General features: G+C 53.6%; 3 protein-coding genes across 3 annotated transcripts; all 3 read right to left on the bottom strand.

Annotated features, from left to right (window-relative positions):
• Window positions 1-4,487: 4,487 nt before the first annotated feature.
• APOC2 (apolipoprotein C2) lies at window positions 4,488-7,642 on the bottom strand. The gene is made up of 4 exons (XM_049787320.1): window positions 7,559-7,642; window positions 5,950-6,022; window positions 5,692-5,845; window positions 4,488-4,661 (listed from the first exon to the last, which is right to left on the bottom strand). Exons 2-4 carry the CDS (start codon window positions 5,999-6,001, stop codon window positions 4,571-4,573), a joined length of 297 nt encoding a protein of 98 aa, XP_049643277.1. The 5' UTR covers window positions 6,002-6,022; window positions 7,559-7,642; the 3' UTR covers window positions 4,488-4,570.
• Window positions 7,643-8,152: 510 nt separating this feature from the next.
• On the bottom strand, window positions 8,153-10,104 carry APOC4 (apolipoprotein C4). Its single transcript, XM_049787317.1, has 3 exons — window positions 9,973-10,104; window positions 8,558-8,702; window positions 8,153-8,339 (listed from the first exon to the last, which is right to left on the bottom strand). Exons 1-3 carry the CDS (start codon window positions 10,046-10,048, stop codon window positions 8,168-8,170), a joined length of 393 nt encoding a protein of 130 aa, XP_049643274.1. The 5' UTR covers window positions 10,049-10,104; the 3' UTR covers window positions 8,153-8,167.
• Window positions 10,105-15,247: 5,143 nt separating this feature from the next.
• Window positions 15,248-17,323, bottom strand: APOC1 (apolipoprotein C1). Its single transcript, XM_049787321.1, has 3 exons — window positions 17,226-17,323; window positions 16,511-16,658; window positions 15,248-15,373 (listed from the first exon to the last, which is right to left on the bottom strand). Exons 1-3 carry the CDS (start codon window positions 17,284-17,286, stop codon window positions 15,316-15,318), a joined length of 267 nt encoding a protein of 88 aa, XP_049643278.1. The 5' UTR covers window positions 17,287-17,323; the 3' UTR covers window positions 15,248-15,315.
• Window positions 17,324-17,337: the final 14 nt, after the last annotated feature.

Genomic DNA, 17,337 nt, shown 5'->3' with positions numbered 1-17,337 from the left:
CCCAGGGCTTGCTAACATCCCAATCTCCAAGCTGTTTGGTACTCTGCCTGGAAGGAAAGCAGGCTTTTGTTTTTTTGTTTTTTTGTTTTTTTTTTGGTTTTTGGGCCACACCCTGTGACGCTCAGGGGTTACTCCTGGCTATGCGCTCAGAAGTTGCTCCTGGCTTCTTGGGGGACCATATGGGACGCCGGGGGATCGAACCGCGGTCCGTCCTAGGCTAGCGCAGGCAAGGCAGGCACCTTACCTCCAGCACCACGGCCCGGCCCCCAGGCTTTTGTTTTGAACTGAAGAGTAAACAGTTTACTTCCTCAACTTTCTTCTGAGTTTGGATCTCTCCCAGAGGATCCTCCCTGTGCCTCCGGACTGGGCTTTTACTGGAACCCTGTTTGGTCCTGGAGTTCCCCACCCTGACTCCTGGCACTGTTTCCTTACTGTCTGTGTAGTCTGTGTTGCTACTAAGCAACACCGCTTCTGGGGATGGTGAAAGAATGAAACTGTCTTAATGACTTGCCTCTGAAGGCCAAAGAGAATGGAAGGAAACATGAAAATGTGTCAAATGGGCCAAAACAATAACAGAGCCCATAAGGCGTGTGCCTTGCACAGCTTCGACCTGAGTTTAACCCCAAAGCCAAAAATTAAAGAAGGGGTCTGAGCTATAGCACAGCGACAGGGCATTTGTCTTGCATGTGGCCGACCCGGCAAGGACCCATGTTCTATCTCTGGCATCTCATATGGTCCCCCAAGCCTGCTAGGAGCGATTTCCGAGCATAGAGCCAGGAGTGTCCCCTGAGCACCACTGAGTGTGGCCCCCTCAATAATAATAATAATAATAATAATAATAATAATAATAATAATAATAATAATAATATGTTACTAGGAGCTTGAGTTTAGACTGACCCAGATTCAACCCGAAACACACCATGCCGACCCTAGATCCTGGCCAGGAGTAAGTACTGAGCCAACAATCAGGACTAAAAAACCCAACCACAGGGCCGGGAGAGATAGCACAGCGGTGTTTGCCTTGCAAGCAGCCAATCCAGGACCAAAGGTGGTTGGTTCGAATCCCGGTGTCCCATATGGTCCCCCGTGCCTGCCAGGAGCTATTTTTGAGCAGACAGCCAGGAGTAACCCCTGAGCACCGCCGGGTGTGACCCAAAAACAAAACAAAACAAAAAACCCAACCACCTTAACCATTCGCTTTAGGAGTTGGGGTTGTCTACCCAGTTGGACCACAAAACTTTCTAGTACCTCTAGGGGTCACTGCAGAGCAGGGAGACAGGACTAGCTCTGAGCACTACTGAATATGGCTCCCAAAAAGGGTGATAAAATGAGGGTTTGGAGTTCGGAGAGGTCTCCAAGGATTGGAGCACATTTTGCATATAGGAGCCTCCAGGTTTTTTTTTTTTTTTTTTTTTTTTTTTGTTTTTGTTTTTGGGCCACACCCTGTGAGGCTCAGGGGTTACTCCTGGCTATCGCTCAGAAGTTGCTCCTGGCTTCTTGGGGGACCATATGGGACGCCGGGGGATCGAACCGCGGTCCGTCCTAGGTTAGCGCAGGCAAGGCAGGCACCTTACCTCCAGCGCCACCGCCCGGCCCCGAGCCTCCAGGTTTTATCACCAAACACTACCAGGAGTGACCTGTCAGCAGTGAGCTGAGAACAGCTACTGAGCACCACCACGTGTGCCCCCCACCAAAGCAAGCATACGAAAATTATAAAATTAGGGGGCTGGAGGTAGGGCTTGACTATCAGGAGGCTGGAGGAGTCTGACTCAGGTTTGATCCCCAAAATCCCATAGGTTCCTCTGAGAACTGTCCGGAGTGATTCCTGAGTGCAAGGCCAGAAGTAAGCCCTGAGCACTGCTGGGTGTGTCCATAAACCAAAAAAATAAAAATTATGAAATTTCTTGCATAAACTGAAATTGAAGAATACCAGAAAACCTAGATGGAGCTGGAGCAGTAGCACAGTGAGGCAAATAGGGTGTTTCTTTGCACACGTCTGACCTGGGTTCGATCTCTAGCATCCCATATGGTCCCCTGAGTTTGCCAGGAGCCATTTCTGAGCGCAGAACCAGGAATAAAACCTGAGCGCTGCTGGGTATGGCCCCAAAAAGCAAACAAAAAGTCTAGACAGCTAAGTCGTCTTAAAACCATATCCTCGGGGGCCAAAGTAACATAGCAGTAGGGCATTTGCCTTGCATGTGACCAACCCAGGATGGACCTGGATTAGATCCTGGGCATCCCATATGGTCCCCCAAGCCTACCAGGATCGATTTCTGAGCACAAAGCCAGGAACCTGAATGTTGCAAAAACAAACAAACATATCCGAGACTTCCCTGTCACCCCCTTCTACTGAACCCCGTCTTCTTCATAGACCCTCCCTCAGCCCAAGTGGGGACTTATCCTGGCTCTCCCTCACCTGTACCCTCAAATTCATCCAGGAACCCAAATAAATGCTTCCCTTCCTCCAGGCCAGACCCACCTCATCCTCCACTAGGGGGAGCCAGCCAACCACCATAGCATACCCGGGGTCAGGTTCTAAGGCCCAAAGGGGCCTGGAAAGAAGGTGGGGAGAATTTTGGGGTCCTGAGTCAGAGGGAGAGAGAGATCCTGGGTTCCCCCCCTCCAGAGGGGGGGAACGAGGCTGGGGGCGGGAGCTTGAGAAAGAAAGGAGGAGCCTGAGACGGCCTGGGGGTTGGCTGGAAGCAGAATTGGCTTCGAGGCTGCTGGATTTGGCCCAGAGTTCATGGGAAACAAGTGGACAGAGCAGGGATTGTTCCTCAGGGGTCCCCCCCTCCTTAACACCCCCTGGGCTTGGCAGTCTCAGCTCTTCCCAAGCCCTGGAGACGTTTCCCACCCCTCCTCCTTAGGCCCCTGTTTGCCACTGGGCTGGCAGCTGCCTGGAAGGGTGAAAGGCCCCAGATGCTCTTCCTACCAGCGATGGGGGCCTCTGTACCACCCTCCACCCTGGGGATCCATCCAGAAGGCTTCTGGGGTTCTGCATGACTCACTCCTTCTCTGGCCACAGAACTTTGTATTTTTCCCTTTTTTTTCTTCACTTCCAACTGTACTCAGCCTGGACAGGTCAATGCTCGAAGGTGACCAGAGACACCCCCCAGAACCAAATGGGTCAGCGGGGGCTTCTGAGCTTAAGCCTCGAGGTGCCCCTGGGGGTTCCCACCAAGTGAGTGTTCTCTGTCCCAAGCATGTGTCCTGGATGAACTAGATCCCACAATAATCTCTCCCCTCCAGTCCGGTCTGCTGGTCCCTTAACTCCCCCCATTTTACTTTTTTTGTTTGTTTGTTTGCTTTTTGTTGTTTTGGGCCACACCCAAAGACATTCAGGAGTTACTCCTGAACCTATGCCTGGAAATCGCTCCTGGCAGACTCTGGAAACTATTTGGAATGCCAGGAATCGAACCCCGGTCCATCTGGGATCTGTTACGTGCAAGTTAAACACCCTACCGCTGTGCTATCACTCCGGCCCGCCCCCACTTTCCAATCCCAACCAACCCTCACTCTGATTTCTCCCATTGTGCTCTGGATTTCCCAGCACTACCACTTCACCTCAAAAGAGGCTTTTGGGGGGCTACTAGAGATCAGAAGTGGGTTCAGGCACTCCCAGATGGTTTCCAAATCCCATCCAGAAGTGGTCCCTGAGTGCAGAGCTGGGAATAAACTCCAGAGCATCGCTCTGTGTGGCCCAAAAGCCAAATAATGATAACAATAACAACTGGGGGGCAGCTGGCCTGCCTGTCTGCCTGCCTGCCTGCCGGGAAGGTGGCCCAGCCCAGGCCTGACTTGGGGTTACTCCCGGGCACTAAACAGAGCAAAAAAACAGTGTGAGGGCTGCAGAGGCGTCCCGGGGTGCTGTGCTGGCGAGAACAGCTCACAAAAAACCTCAGAATGCTCTGATGACTAAACCCAGGGGAAAACAGCACTGACTTACAGCCAAGAGGCCACGCAGAGCTGGACTGTTGGACTTTCGCCCCTGGCCTCTGGCCACATGTATAGGAACATGGGCAGGCCTCTGGGAGCCACTGAGTTCTGACCCCCTCACTTTCACATCACCCAAAACCCATGATCTTCCCAATACCCCAATCCTATGCAGGGTCCCCCATCTTGAGCCGGCTCCTCTCCAGATCTGCTGCCAGCATCAGAGCGATAGCACAATGGTAGGAAGTTTGCCTTGCACACTGCTAATCCGGGACAGACCCAGGTTCGATCCTCGGCATCCCATATACCCCCCACCCCCCGCCTGCCAGGAGCGATTTCTGAATGCAGAGCCAGGAGTAACCCCTGAGCACCACTGGATGTGACCCAAAAAAGCAAAAATAAAATAAAAAATAAGTAAAAAGAGCTGCTGCAGACAGGTATCAGGTTGAAGGAGACAGAGACGCCCACATTTTTCTCTTGCTCAACACTCAGCCTGAACCAGGAGCTCCCCAAGATCTCCCAGAAACTCAGAAAACTACGACAGTTCAAGAAAATCAATCAGCTTGATTCAATTTTATTGAAGACAGCTGGAGGGACTCGGGGTGTTGAGAGCAAGCTGGAGAGTGGGGCCCATTTGTTACTGGTCTCCGCTGAGCAGGAAGAAGAGCTGGTCGGTGAAGATGCCCGCGTAGGTGGTCACGGCAGCTGTGCTCTGGCTATACATATCCCTAGGGACAGGGACAGAGCCTCAGACAAGAGCTGGAAGCCGGGGCTGAAGGACGGAGGCTACCTCAGGCCCAGAATCCTGTCCTAGGCCCAAGGTCTCAAAGATGGTCAGAAAATGGGAATCAGGGGCCAGAGCAAGGAAGCTGGGAAGACATTTGCCTGGTACAAACTAATTGGGGTTCGATCCCTAGCATTCCATAAGGTCCATTGATCCTACCCCTGAGCACAGAGCCAGGAGTAACCTGAGTGCCTCTGGGGGATCTCAAAACAAAACAAAACAAAAAGGTAGCAACCAGCTGGAGAGATAGCACAGCTATAGGGCTTTTTGCCTTGCACACAACCGATCCAACACAGACGGTGGCATCCCATATGGTCCCAAGAGCCTGCCAGGAGCAATTTCTGAGCACAGAGCCAGGAGTAACCACTGAGCGCCATCGGGTGTAACCCAACAACCAAAAAAAAAAAAAAAAAAAAGGTGGGAATCAGATTGAGGGCTCTCCAGGTCACTAGAGCTGGGCGTTCAGACTCCCAGTTTTTGTCTTAGTATTTTGGCATGCCTGGCTTTGCACCTCCTGGCAGGCTCGGAGGACCCCATATGGATGAGGGAGATCAAACCCAGGTCAACTGCATGCCAAACAGGCACCCTACCCACTGAACCACCTACCCCTCTGACCCCAGACTCCCAGTTCTGATGGAGTAGGAGGCAGAAGGGGCCCAGTAACTGAATTTCCTTTTCTAGGGGGGGTCACACCTGACAGCGCTCAGAGGTTCCTCCTGACTCTGCACTCAGAAATCGCTCCTGGCAGGCATTGGGGGGAACATATGGGATTCCGGGATTCGAACCACCTTCTGTCTTGGATTGGCTTTGTGCAAGGCCAAAGCCCTACCACTGTGCCATCTCTCCGGCCCTAGGAACTGAACTTCCTGAGGCTTAAGTGGGAATAGAAAGAAAGGGGGAAAGGGGTATGTATAGCGGGGACCTATGAGGTGTGAACTAGGGGTGCCGGATGTAGTTCTGGGGTGGGGCTATACCTGATTTTCTCGTCCACGCCAGTCAGGGAGGCTTTATTGTACAGGCCTGCTGCGGCATCCTTGGCCGTGTACAAATACTTGAACAGGGACTCCTGGACTTGGGTGAGGAGGGTGGGGTTGGCCTCCTCAGCTTCTGGGGCCACCTCCTGGGCCTCTGCGGGGGAGAGGAGAGCATTAGGGCCTGCAAGGGGGGGTAGGAACTGGGCCCCAAAGAGCCTCCCGTACTTCCTCCCAGTGCTCCCCACTGGCTGTACTCACCGCATCCCAGGACCAGGAGAACAAGCGTCAGAGCTAGGAACCTGCAGTTCATGATGCTGGGAATCCTGCAACACTGGGGAGGAGAGAGCCTGAGGCCTCTGTTCCAGGGGCCCACCCCCCCCAAGTCATACACCTCCTCCAACAGTGATCAGATCAGTCTTGGTGTTGGTGTCCCTGATTCTTTTCTGTTTGGGGGTCATGCCCAATGATGCTCACTTATGGCTTCCTGAACTCAGGGATCCCTCCTGGCGATGCTCGGGAGACTATATGGGATGTCGGGGATCAAACCCAGGTCTGCTGCTTGCAAGACAAACGCTTTCCCTGCCCTCTCTCCCTGCTGTGCTATCTCTCCCGCCCTGAGCTTCACTCAGTAACAGCTTTTTATTTCCTTCCTTTGTGGGCCACACCCAGAGGTGCTCAGGGGTCACTCCTGGTGGTGCCAGGAGGACAGGAATATGTGGGGGGAGAGGGGGGAGAGCCCATCTACCACCTGCATTGCCTGCTCTGCTGCCCCTGATGAGAAGGGGCTTGTACTAACTCATTTTAAATCCCATTCACCCCCTCCAGGAGTTTGTCCTGAGCACAGACCCTGATCTGCTTTAGAATTTTGTGAAAAGTCACAGGAGCCAAAGTTAATAAAATTAACAGAGCCGAGGAGGAGGAGCAGAAATTGTTTTTGCTTGTTTCTGCTTTGGGGCCACACCCTGGTGTGCTGATGATTAAGGCTCTGTGTTCAGGGGTCACTCCTGGTGGGGATTCAGGGGACCCTGTGGGATGCCAGGAACTGAAGAACCAGGGTCAGCTACGTGCGAGACAAGTGCCCTTTCGCTGTTCTGTCTCTCTGGCTTCAGGGAATGTTTCTGGGAGCAAACAGCTGGACGGGGGTGGGGAGTGGGGGTGCAGAGCCAGGGACAGTCTTCCCAGAGAAACCCACCAATCCCCCCCCAGCCTGTTATTTATTTATTTTGGTTTTTGGGCCACACCCCGTGATGCTCCAGAGTTACTCCTGGCTCTGTGCTCAGAAATCTCTCCTGGCTAGAGATAGCACAGCAGCGTTTGCCTTGCAAGCAGCCAACTCAGAACCTAAGTGGTTGGTTCGAATTCTGGTGTCCCATATGGTCCCCGTGCCTGCCAGGAGCTATTTCTGAGCAGATAGCTAGGAGTAACCCCTGAGCACCGCCGTGTGTGGCCCAAAAAGAAACAAAAAAAAAAAAAAAAAGAAATTGCTCCTGGCTTGGGGGACCATATGGGATGCCTGGGGATCCAACAACCATGGTCTGTGCTAGGTCAGCGAATGCAAAGCAAATGCCCTACAGCATGCGCCACCACTCCAGCCTTTGAGCCTGTTCCTTCTATTCCACACCCCAACTCTGCCTTTAGGGCTCATTTGCCCCTGGCACCCCCTCTGCCCCTCTCCTTTTCAGAAGATGGAGAAATTGAGGCAAGAAATGGTAGGACCCGACCCCTCCTGGCCAACACACAGATCCCAAATTCAGCTCCACAGAAGTTTCCAGACAGATCAGATCTCCCTGTCCCTCTTCCTGCGGGTGATTTCACAATCCCCCCATTTCGATGCCGCACCCCCCACCAGTGTCCGCCCAGCTCTTACCCGTCTCTGAGGGTGGCCTGGTGACTCCCCATAGTGGCCATCAGCTTTATAGCTCCCGGACCAGCCCGCTCCCGCACCAAGAGGCCTGGGGCCAAAGTCCTCGGCCAACAGGACCAAGGGTGCGGTGGGGCAGAGGGCAGTGACGTCCCCAGGGTCAGGCCAGCTGGAGCCCCACTGAAAGGTCATCCCTGAGAAAGGCCGGGTGGGGCGTGGAGAAGTTCCTGGGGGGCCACCCAGGAATAGGACATGGGGTCTTCATGTAATAAACACAGGAGCTTGGAGGAATGCACAGAGGGGAAGGTACTGGCTTTGCACAAGGCAGACCCAGGTTCGAATCCCAGCATCCCATACCATTCTGCTGAGCACCCTCCAGGAGTGATTCCTGAACGCAGAGCCAGTAGTAACCTCTGAGCACCACTGGGCGTGGCCCAGAAACAAAACACAAATCTTCATTTTCCCCAAGTTTTGCCAAGGAAGTCTCAGGGGTCCCCTACCCCAAGGCCCCTCTGCTCACTTTCCACCCAGACCGGAAGGTTCTCTCGGGCTTGCTCTGTTGGGCGCCTTGGAAGAGAGATGCCAGAGACAGGGAACACAATTCTTTTATTTCTTTTATTGGGAGTCAGCATCCCCGTCTCCACACAGCAGGGTAGGGCACAGGCTGTGCGCCTTGTTCAGAACCTTCTCCTTGGAGCTGCGCAGCCAAGATCGGGCGCGAGGACCCAGGTCCTTCAGGTGATCTTCATAGTAGGTCTGCACGTAGCCTTGGAAGGGCCCGGGGCTCCTGAGGGACAGGACAGGCACGGGACAGGGCGGTTGAGGCTTTGAACTCTACACCCACCTGAGCCCTTCAGAGCCAGGAGGTACCTGTCCAGGCCCAGTGTCCATCCTCCATCCCTCGGCCGGCCTCCTCCCTCAGACCTAGGATCAATCTCCAGCCTCCTCCCTGAGACCCAGGTCCATCCTAGCCTTCTCCCTCAGACCTGTGCCCCACAATCTCACCAAAAGTTGCGCCATTTCTCCTGTGTCTTGCTCACCACCGGCTCCACCAGACCCGCCACCTTGGCCCTGATGACACTCCAGGGCCCTGTTGTGTCCGGCTCAGCTACGGGACTCTCGATCTCCACAGGTGGCCTGGGTGTTCCTTCTGGCGTTGGGGAGGAGGACGGTAGGGTGATGGTTCTGCGAGGCCTCTGTTCTAGCCCCGCTGTGTCCCTCTTTCCTCCCCCCTCTATGGCTCCCCCTCAGCCCCTTCCCCACAGCTTGTACAGTGTCGCGATTGGCTGAGCAGATCTGGGGTGCTGTGGGCCCTCCAGCCCTGTACCTGTAGGTCAGCACCCCCAGAGCCTCCTCAGTGAGCTGCCCCCACTGCAGAGAGGCCCCCTAAGCAACCGCTGCATGGCCATGCCTGACTCAGTTTCCCCTTCTGCAGAAGGGGGAGAACAGAGCTGACACATTAGCAGCCTCAGCAGTGCTCAGGGGGCCGCAGGAGAGTGTGAGGCTACCTCCAAGGGCCGGAGTGTAGGGGAGCCCTGGGTTCGACTAGCAACGATGGCCAGGCAGCTGGGAGCAAGAACCCCAAGAAACACAGGGCATGACCCAACGTGCAGAGACAACCATGCGAAGTGCTGTGCAAGCCCCCACAGACAGCCTCTTGCACCCACACTTGGCCCACACACCCAGACACAAACAGTTACACAATGTTCAAGAACATGCTCACAACATGCTTAAAAACAATAAAAGGAGGGGTGGAATGATACCGCAGCTGTAGGGCATTCGCCTTGCACGTGGCTGACCTAGGAAGGACCCGGGTTCAATCCCCGGCATCCCTTATGGTAACCCCTGAGCACCTCTGGGTATGGCCCCAAAAGCAAAACAAAACAAATAGTAATAAAGTGGGGGAGCTGGAGCCATAGCACAGTGGGAAGAGCCTTTGCCTTGCACACAGGCGCCCCAGGTTTGGTCCCCACCATTTCATAAGGTTCCCCCTGATCCTGCTAGGGTTTGTGTAGCCCCCAAACCAAAAAAAATCGGTGATGTGTGTTGAGCCATACTTGGGAGTGCTCAGGGCTTACTCCTGATATGGTGCTCAGAGATCCTAATGGTGAAGCTTGTGGGGGGTTCCGTAGGGTGTCAGGGTCAGTGGTGGGCAAGGTAGGTCCTTCCTGCTGTTCTATCACTCTGGGTCCTTGACTCACCCTGACACACACACACACACACACACAAATGCAAACACATACAACACACGTGTATCATGTGTGTGCATCCCGACTTGGATTCCCCACATTCTCTGGAGGCAGTCACCCCCTCCACATACATGCATACAAGCCACACACACACACACACACACACACACACACACACACACACACACACATCCAGCCAGCACCCCCACCCGTTAGCCCGCCCCTCCTTACCCCCAGAGCAGATCAAGACCACAAGGAAGAAACAGAGGGAGGGCAGTGCCCAGGCCCTGCGTCCGGGGAGCGCCATTTTGTTGTGGGGGGGGCTGTCCTGTCCTTCTGTCTGTCCAGGTTCAGTTTTCAGCTCGGGGAGGGCATGTTGCCCCACACAGCCCGCCCCTACTGCCCGCCTCCCCACGCCCCTTGGCAGGGACTTCAGAGAGAGGCCAGGCGGGCAACTGCTGCTGGCCCCTGTCCGTACCCCCCAGTGAAGAAAGGGGGGTTTCCAGGGGAGAGGAGAGATAGGACAGCAGGTCAGACACTGGCTATGCACAGAGCTGACCCAGGTTCGATTCCTGACACCACTGTGTTCGGTCCCTCTGAGCACTACTGGAAGTGACACCGAAGCGCAGAGCCAAGAACAGCCACCCCCCCACCTTAGCCCTTTGTCAGGAAAGTGGGTGGGGTATGGCCCCAACTTCCTCCAAAAGGGAAGGACAGGGTCCTTACCTGCCACTGAAGGTTCTGAGCCTTACTCACTTCCTGTGACTTCAGGCCTCAGTTTCTATGTTCTTCTGTGAAATAGGGCCACGCTGAGCACTGAAGGCTATGAATCAAGAAAACTTCTCTTTTATTGTCATTGGGGCCATACCTGGTGGTCCACTAGGCTGACTCCTGGCTCTGTGCTCAGGAATTACTCCTGGTGGTGCCCAGGGAACCATATTAGATGGTTCATCATTTGGGGAGATGGAGCATGTGCCATGCCCAGAAGTATTTAGGGATTACTCCTGACTCTGTGCTCCTAGTAGACTGGGGACTACATGGGGTACCAGGGGTCAAACCCACAGGTCATTTGTGTGCAAGGCATGCTCATTTCCTGCTGTGTGCTACTGCTCTAGCCCATCTCTGATTTAGTTCTTAGATTTTTGGTCATATCTGTTGGTGCTCAGGGATCACTCCTGTGGGGTTCAGGGTACCCTAAGTGGTGCCGGGGATTGTACCTGGGTCTGCCATGTGCAAGGCAAGTGCCTTCCCTACTTCCTGCCTGTCCAGGGTCTTGAGCCCTGTTTGATCACCTGCTCCTTTTTCTGTGAGCAGGAGCCAGAGACTCTGATGGAGGAAGGAAAGGAGGAGGGAGAGCCGCAGGGCAAGTGAGAGGGTGAAAGTTTGGGTGGAGCCCAGTGTGAGGCCTGGTCTCAGGGTCAAAAGCAGTTACACTTAATTTCACTAATTAACTTTTCTTTTTTGGGGGGTCACACTCACACTCGGCAGTGCTCAGGGGTTCCTCCTGGCTCTTACGCCCAGAAATTGCTCCTGGCAGGCTCAGGGGACCATATAGGATGTCAGGATTCGAACCACCGTCCTTCTACATGCAAGGCATGTGCTGTGCTATCTCTCTGGCCCTGTTTTTTTTTTGCTTTTGGGCCACACTCTGTGATGCTTTGTGCTCAGGAATCACTCCTGGTCGTGCTCCAAAGACTATATGGGATGTTGGGGATCGAACCGGGGTTGGCCACGTGCATAGTAAGCACCTTCCCCCTTGTACTATGTCTCTATGCACCAGTTAATATGCTGGGACCCGACACCCGAAGGAATGGAGCTGAATTCCCTCTCTCTGAGCTCAGAAATCACTTTTGGGGGCCAGAATGTTAAACACAGCGGTAGGGGCCCGGAGAGATAGCACAGACAGCGGCGTTTGCCTTGCAAGCAGCTGATCCAGGACCAAAGGAGGTTGGTTCGAATCCCGGTGTCCCATAGGGTCCCTCGTGCCTGCCAGGAGCTATTTCTGAGCAGACAGCCAGGAGTAGCCCCTGAGCACCGCCGGGTGTGGCCCAAAAACCAAAAAAAAAAAAAAAAACAAAAAAAAAAAAAACACAAAACAGCGGTAGGTCTTTTGCCTTGCAGGAACCCGAGTTTAATCCCTGGCATCCCATATGGTCCTCCCACAGCTCACCAGGAGCGATTTCTGAGCGAAGAGCCAAGAGTAACCCCTGAGCACCTCCGGGTGTGGCCCAACCCCCCCTCCAAAAATCACTTTTGGTGCTTGGGGGACCATATGGAAAGGTGGTGGTGTGATGAACCCACATTACCACCCCATCCCCACCCCCTGCCACCCACTGCCTTCAGCAAGCCCGTCCCCTTGTCAGGTCTAGCACAACATGGACTGCCTGTGTCTCCGCCCAGACCAGCCAGGAGCCCAGAGGCCAGAGCGGAGTCAGGACAGGGAGGTCTCTGACCCTCAACCCATCCCCAAGGTCTGGGCACTGTTTGCATTGGTTACTCAACAGGGGACAGTGGGGGCCAAAGGGCGGGATGTCCAAAGCTTCTTGGAAAACAACTGCAGGGGTGGGGGAGAGGGAGATCAGAGGGAGTGTAAAGAGGGAGTTGGAGGCCTGGGCCCCAAAGAGCCCAGTTTGTATCAGTAGCTCTCAGGATGCCATCTATAACCACCCTCCAATTCCCGATGGCCCCTTTTCTGTCTTGTTCTTGATCCATCCCCCCAGTCTATCCTTTTTGATCTTCCTGATCCTACACCTGCCTTCCCCATTGCACTGGGTTATTAGTCCTTTGAAAAGAGGAGGAAGGAGGCCGGAGTTTGATTCCCTGTTCCCCCATGCATAACCCCAGTAATAACACCTGAGCACCAAAACTAATAATAATAATAATAGGGGCTGGAGACATAGCACAGTGGTAGGGCATTTGCCTTGCATATGGCCAACCAGAACAGATCGTGGTTCAATTCCAGGCATCCCATATAGCCCCCCGAGCCTGCCAAGAGCAACTTCAGAGCATAGAGCCAGAGTAACCCCTAAGCACAGCCGAGTATGGCTCAAAAAAAAAAAATGGGGCTGAGAGATACCATGGAGGTAAGGCATTTGCCTTGCATGCAGAAGGATGGTTGTTCGAATCCTGGCATCCCATATGTCCCTCGAGCCTGCCAGGAGCGATTTCTGGGCTCATAGCCAGTAGTAACCCCTGAGCACCACCAGGTGTAACCCAAAAACCAAAAAAACAAAACAAAAAACAAACCCTAAAATTATGGATAAGTCTGAAGCCAGAGAGACATAGTACAGAGGGGAGGGGAGGTTGCTTGTTTTGTATGTGGCTGACCCCAAGTTTGATCCCTGCACTCCACATGGCTCCTCAGTCCTTGCCAGGGAATGATTCCTGAGTGCAGAATCAGGAGTAAGACGTCAGCATTGGGGCCGGGAAGGTGGCGCTGGAGGTAAGGTCTGCCTTACAAGCGCTAGCCAAGGAACGGACCACGGTTCGATCCCCCGGCGTCCCATGTGGTCCCCCCAAGCCAGGGGCGATTTCTGAGCACATTGCCAGGAGTAACCCCTGAGCGTCAAACGGCTGTGGCCCAAAAAAAACCAAAAAAAAAAAAAAAAAAAAAAAAGACGTCAGCATTGCTGGATGTGGCCCCAAAACAAAAAGAAAAACATGGGCTGGAGAGATAGTACAAGTACATGCCTCGTGTGTCATGATAACGAGGTCAAACCCTGCACCATGTGGTCCCCCAAGCAGAGTTGGTAGTATCACAGGTGGGACCCAACAATCCCCCTATACTTCACCCAAAAATAGTCAAAAAAGGAGGAGCAGAGAGATAGTACAATACAGCAGGTAGGCACTTGCCTTGCATGCAACTGACCCAGGTTGGACCCCTAGCATCCCATATGGTTTCCTGAGCATCGCTGGGTGTGGCCCCCAAAGCAAACCAAAATTCTCCAATGGGATCTTCCCATAGTACAAAACTTACCATTTATTTTTATTTTTATTTTATTTTTTGGTTCTTTGGATCACACCCGACAGCGCTCAGGGGTTACTTCTGGCTCTATGCTCAGAAATCGCTCCTGGCAGGCTCAGGGGACCATATGGGATGCAGGGATTCGAACCAAAGACCTTCTGCGTGAAAGGCAAACACCTTACCTCCATACTATCTCTCCGGCCCCATATTTTTATTTTTTATTTATTAATTTTTTTCTTACCATTTTTCTTTTTCTTTTCTTTTTTTATTTTTTTGGTTTTTGGGTCACACCCAGCGGTGCTCAGGGGTTACTCCTGGCTGTCTGCTCAGAAATAGCTCCTGGCAGGCACGGGGACCATATGGGACACCAGGATTCGAACCAACCACCTTTGGTCCTGGATCGGCTGCTTGCAAGGCAAATGCCGCTGTGCTATCTCTCCAGGCCCACCATTTTTCTTTTTCTTTTTCTTTTTTTTGTGGTTTTTGGGTCACACCCGGCAGTGCTCAGGGGTTATTCCTGGCTCCAGGCTCAGAAATTGCTCCTGGCAGGCACAGGGACCATATGGGGCGCTGGGATTTGAACCGATGACCTCCTGCATGAAAGGCAAACACCTTACCTCCATGCTATCTCTCCGGCCCCACCATTTTTCTTTTTAAGGATTGAATAGATCTTTTTTTGTGTTGAGAATGGATCCCTGGGCCTCACAGGTAAGGCAAGCACACTGCCTACTACAGCATTGTTGCTCCTGTCCTCCCTTCTCTCCTGGTTTCTTTTTTTTTTGGGGGGGTGTTTGAGCCACACGGGGTGATGCTTAGGGGTTTCTCCTGGCTATTCACTCAGAAATTGTTCCTGGGGCCGGAGAGATAGCACGGAGGTAAGGCATTTGCCTTGCATGCAGAAGGTTGGTGGTTCGAATCCCAGCATCCCATATGGTCCCCCGAGCCTGTCAGGAGCAATTTCTGAGCACAGAGCCAGGAGTAACCCGAGCGTGGCTGGGTGTGACCCCCCAAAAAAAATCACTCCTGGTTCAGGGGACACCGGGGATCGAATCCGGGTTCGTCCTGGATTGGCTGTGTGCAAGGCACATGCCCTATACTGCTGTGCTATCACTCTGGCCCCTTCCTTGCTGTTTTACCAGGGTATATCTATCAGATTTTCATCTTGACCTGCCTTCCTTTTTTTCTTTTTCCTTCTTTATTTGGGGTGAAGTAGGAGGGGAAAGTTTACACCCAGCCACCGTGCTCATAGGTTACTACTGGCTCTGTCCCCCTGGCAGCTGGGGGACCCTATAAGATACCAGAGACCAAATCCAGGTCAGCTCCATGCAGAGTAAATACCGTCCCAGCGGTACAATAGCTCTGGCCCCCTCTTTTGTTTTGAGGGCCTCACCCTCAGAAGTGCTCAGGGGGACCCTTTGGATAATGGGGATCAAACCCAGGTGGGCTGCACGTTAGGCAAACACCCTCCTGGCTGTTTCTTCCCTCCCCTCCCCTGCCTTTACCCCAGACGTGTAGCAAAGAGACACTCAGGATTCTGATAGGTTTTTATTGGCAGGGATGCTGGTACCCTGGAAAATCAGGCACTAATCTTGGGGCGCCCCTTGTACTGTTCAGAAGTTCTTTTTCCATGTCTCCTTCACTTTCTCTAGTGCTTCTAGGAACCAGTTCCTGCAGGGGAAATGGAAGATTACTGAGAATCCTCCCCACCCATCGCATCCACTAACTCTCCATCTCCTTCCCCACAAAAATGGCAAAGCACTCCAGTCAGCAGAATTAGTGGTCCCAGATAGGGGGGGTCACCCTCCCCACTTCTGTGCCTCAATTTCCCTGACACAGCACAGCAAAGAGAAGGCTGAAGTGTCGCCCTGGTCTGGGGTGGTCTGAAGCAGTGGGGTCCTCACTCCCAGACTCCCACATGCTGTTTTGTTTTGGGGTCACATCCAGTAGGCCTCCTGGCAGGCTTGGGGGACCATATAGGATATAGGATGCTGGGCTTCAAACACAGGTCGGCTGTGGACAAGGCAAACGCCCTTCCCACTGTTGCATTGGCTCCAGCCCCTTGTTTTGGTTCTAATTTCTAAGCCTCACTGGCCATGCTCAGGGATTACTTCTGGCTCTGCACTCAGGAATCACTCTTGATGGTGTTCAGGGGATTCTAGGGGATGGCAGGGATTGAACTCTGGTCAACCAGGTGCAAAGCAAACACTCTCCCGATGGGCTGTGTCTCCAGTCCCCTCTCAGGTGCTTAGATCTGGAATGTCACCCTTTCTCATCTTCCTCAGTTTCTCCAACCACAGGACCTTTGCACCTGCCTTCCACTTGGGAGCCTCCATGTTTTTTTTTTTTTTTAATTCATCCTCCAGACTTGAGAGTCAACATGGGGACACTTCTGGGAGGGCTGCAGAGCCCCTGCCCCACCCCAGCTATCTCTCTAGAGAGATTTGGAAAGTCTCTTCTGTTGGCCTCAGCCTCTTACCCCACCCCAAGCCAATGTCCACTCCATAGGTGGGGGGTGGAGGAGAGCTCTCCACCTTCCATTGTTATCATCCCTGACCACTTAGGAAAGTTCCGGGAATTTACCAAAATTTACTATTCCCCAAGGATTGACAGGAATCCTCAAGGCCAGGCAGAGCCCAGCACTCCCCACCCCCGGGAACCACCCCTTTCACAGAACCCAGGGCCCCTGGAAGTCCCAAAGGAGCCATTGGTCTGCTGAGACCCAGGGCCACAGTTAATCTTTCTGGGCCTCAGTGTATCCCCATCAGCGGGACATCCCACCTTCCCTTGCCCTGGGAAGGGTCTTACTTGGCCTTGGAAGTGATTTCACTCTCTTTGATGCGAGTGTAGACCGACCGGGTGGTCTCCTCCACGGTCCTTCCGAACTCCTTCACCTTCTCAGGGATACCCTCCAAGGTACCAGAGAGGTCAGGGGCCGCCTGGACCGGGGCTGGGCCTGCCCAAAACAGGGGTAACAGCACAGACATTAAGTTCAGTCTTGGTGGGGGGACACCTTTAGACTATTTCCAGCCCCGGGAAAGGAAATCCTTGAAGCTGATGCTTAAGGGATGGTAGCCTGGAGGTACGTGCGTGTGTGTACAGAGGATGCAGGCTCCCCTCTCTTCCCAAGTCCCCCCAACATTTTCTCTTTTATTTTAGGCTGTAAAAGCAGGACAGCTAATCAGGAGGCGGAAGTGGCTCTGCGTCATTGGTTACTAGGGCGCTCTGGGGGCAGATTTGCCCTATCTTGTTGGTGGACTTTTTCATGTTTCTGGACTTTTCATGCATGGGCGCCCCTTTTCCGACCCCCCTTTCCATCCTTTGATATCCCTGGTCTTACCGGCTGGGCCGGGAATCTCATGCCAGGGGGTCCCCCTTTTCACCAGTGGCCCACCCTGGAATATCCTGGTGGGGGGACCCCCTAGGATGGCAGGGGGATGGGGAGGAAGGCTGGGAGGATCTGGGGAGGGTCTTTGGATAGGGGTCCCTTCCTTCCCGGCTCCCTGACCGGATCCCCGCGTACCTTCGGACAGCAGCCATAGGGCAGCCACCAGCAGGACAGGCAGCGACAGATAGAGCTTCATGGTGGGCAGGAGGAGCACTGTGGAAGGAGCACAGGGGAGAGGACAGGAAGA

Source organism: Suncus etruscus, chromosome 14 (assembly GCF_024139225.1).
Source record: "Suncus etruscus isolate mSunEtr1 chromosome 14, mSunEtr1.pri.cur, whole genome shotgun sequence".
Lineage (NCBI taxonomy): Eukaryota > Metazoa > Chordata > Mammalia > Eulipotyphla > Soricidae > Suncus > Suncus etruscus.
This window is presented reverse-complemented; position numbering and strand designations above follow the sequence as displayed.

Excerpts from the sequence above, each read along its gene's own strand:
- APOC1 (XM_049787321.1), bottom strand. The coding sequence starts at position 17,286 with ATGAAGCTCTATCTGTCGCTGCCTGTCCTGCTGGTGGCTGCCCTATGG. Across the intron at positions 16,659-17,225 it reads CCTATGGCTGCTGTCCGAAG|GCCCAGCCCCGGTCCAGGCG; the intron begins GTACGCGGGGAT and ends TGTTTTGGGCAG. Across the intron at positions 15,374-16,510 it reads GAAATCACTTCCAAGGCCAA|GAACTGGTTCCTAGAAGCAC; the intron begins GTAAGACCCTTC and ends TTTCCCCTGCAG.
- APOC4 (XM_049787317.1), bottom strand. The coding sequence starts at position 10,048 with ATGGCGCTCCCCGGACGCAGGGCCTGGGCACTGCCCTCCCTCTGTTTC. Across the intron at positions 8,703-9,972 it reads GGTCTTGATCTGCTCTGGGG|AAGGAACACCCAGGCCACCT; the intron begins GTAAGGAGGGGC and ends CCCCAACGCCAG. Across the intron at positions 8,340-8,557 it reads GAGAAATGGCGCAACTTTTG|GAGCCCCGGGCCCTTCCAAG; the intron begins GTGAGATTGTGG and ends CCTGTCCCTCAG.
- APOC2 (XM_049787320.1), bottom strand. The coding sequence starts at position 6,001 with ATGAACTGCAGGTTCCTAGCTCTGACGCTTGTTCTCCTGGTCCTGGGA. Across the intron at positions 5,846-5,949 it reads TCTCCTGGTCCTGGGATGCG|AGGCCCAGGAGGTGGCCCCA; the intron begins GTGAGTACAGCC and ends TCTCCCCCGCAG. Across the intron at positions 4,662-5,691 it reads GGCGTGGACGAGAAAATCAG|GGATATGTATAGCCAGAGCA; the intron begins GTATAGCCCCAC and ends CCCTGTCCCTAG.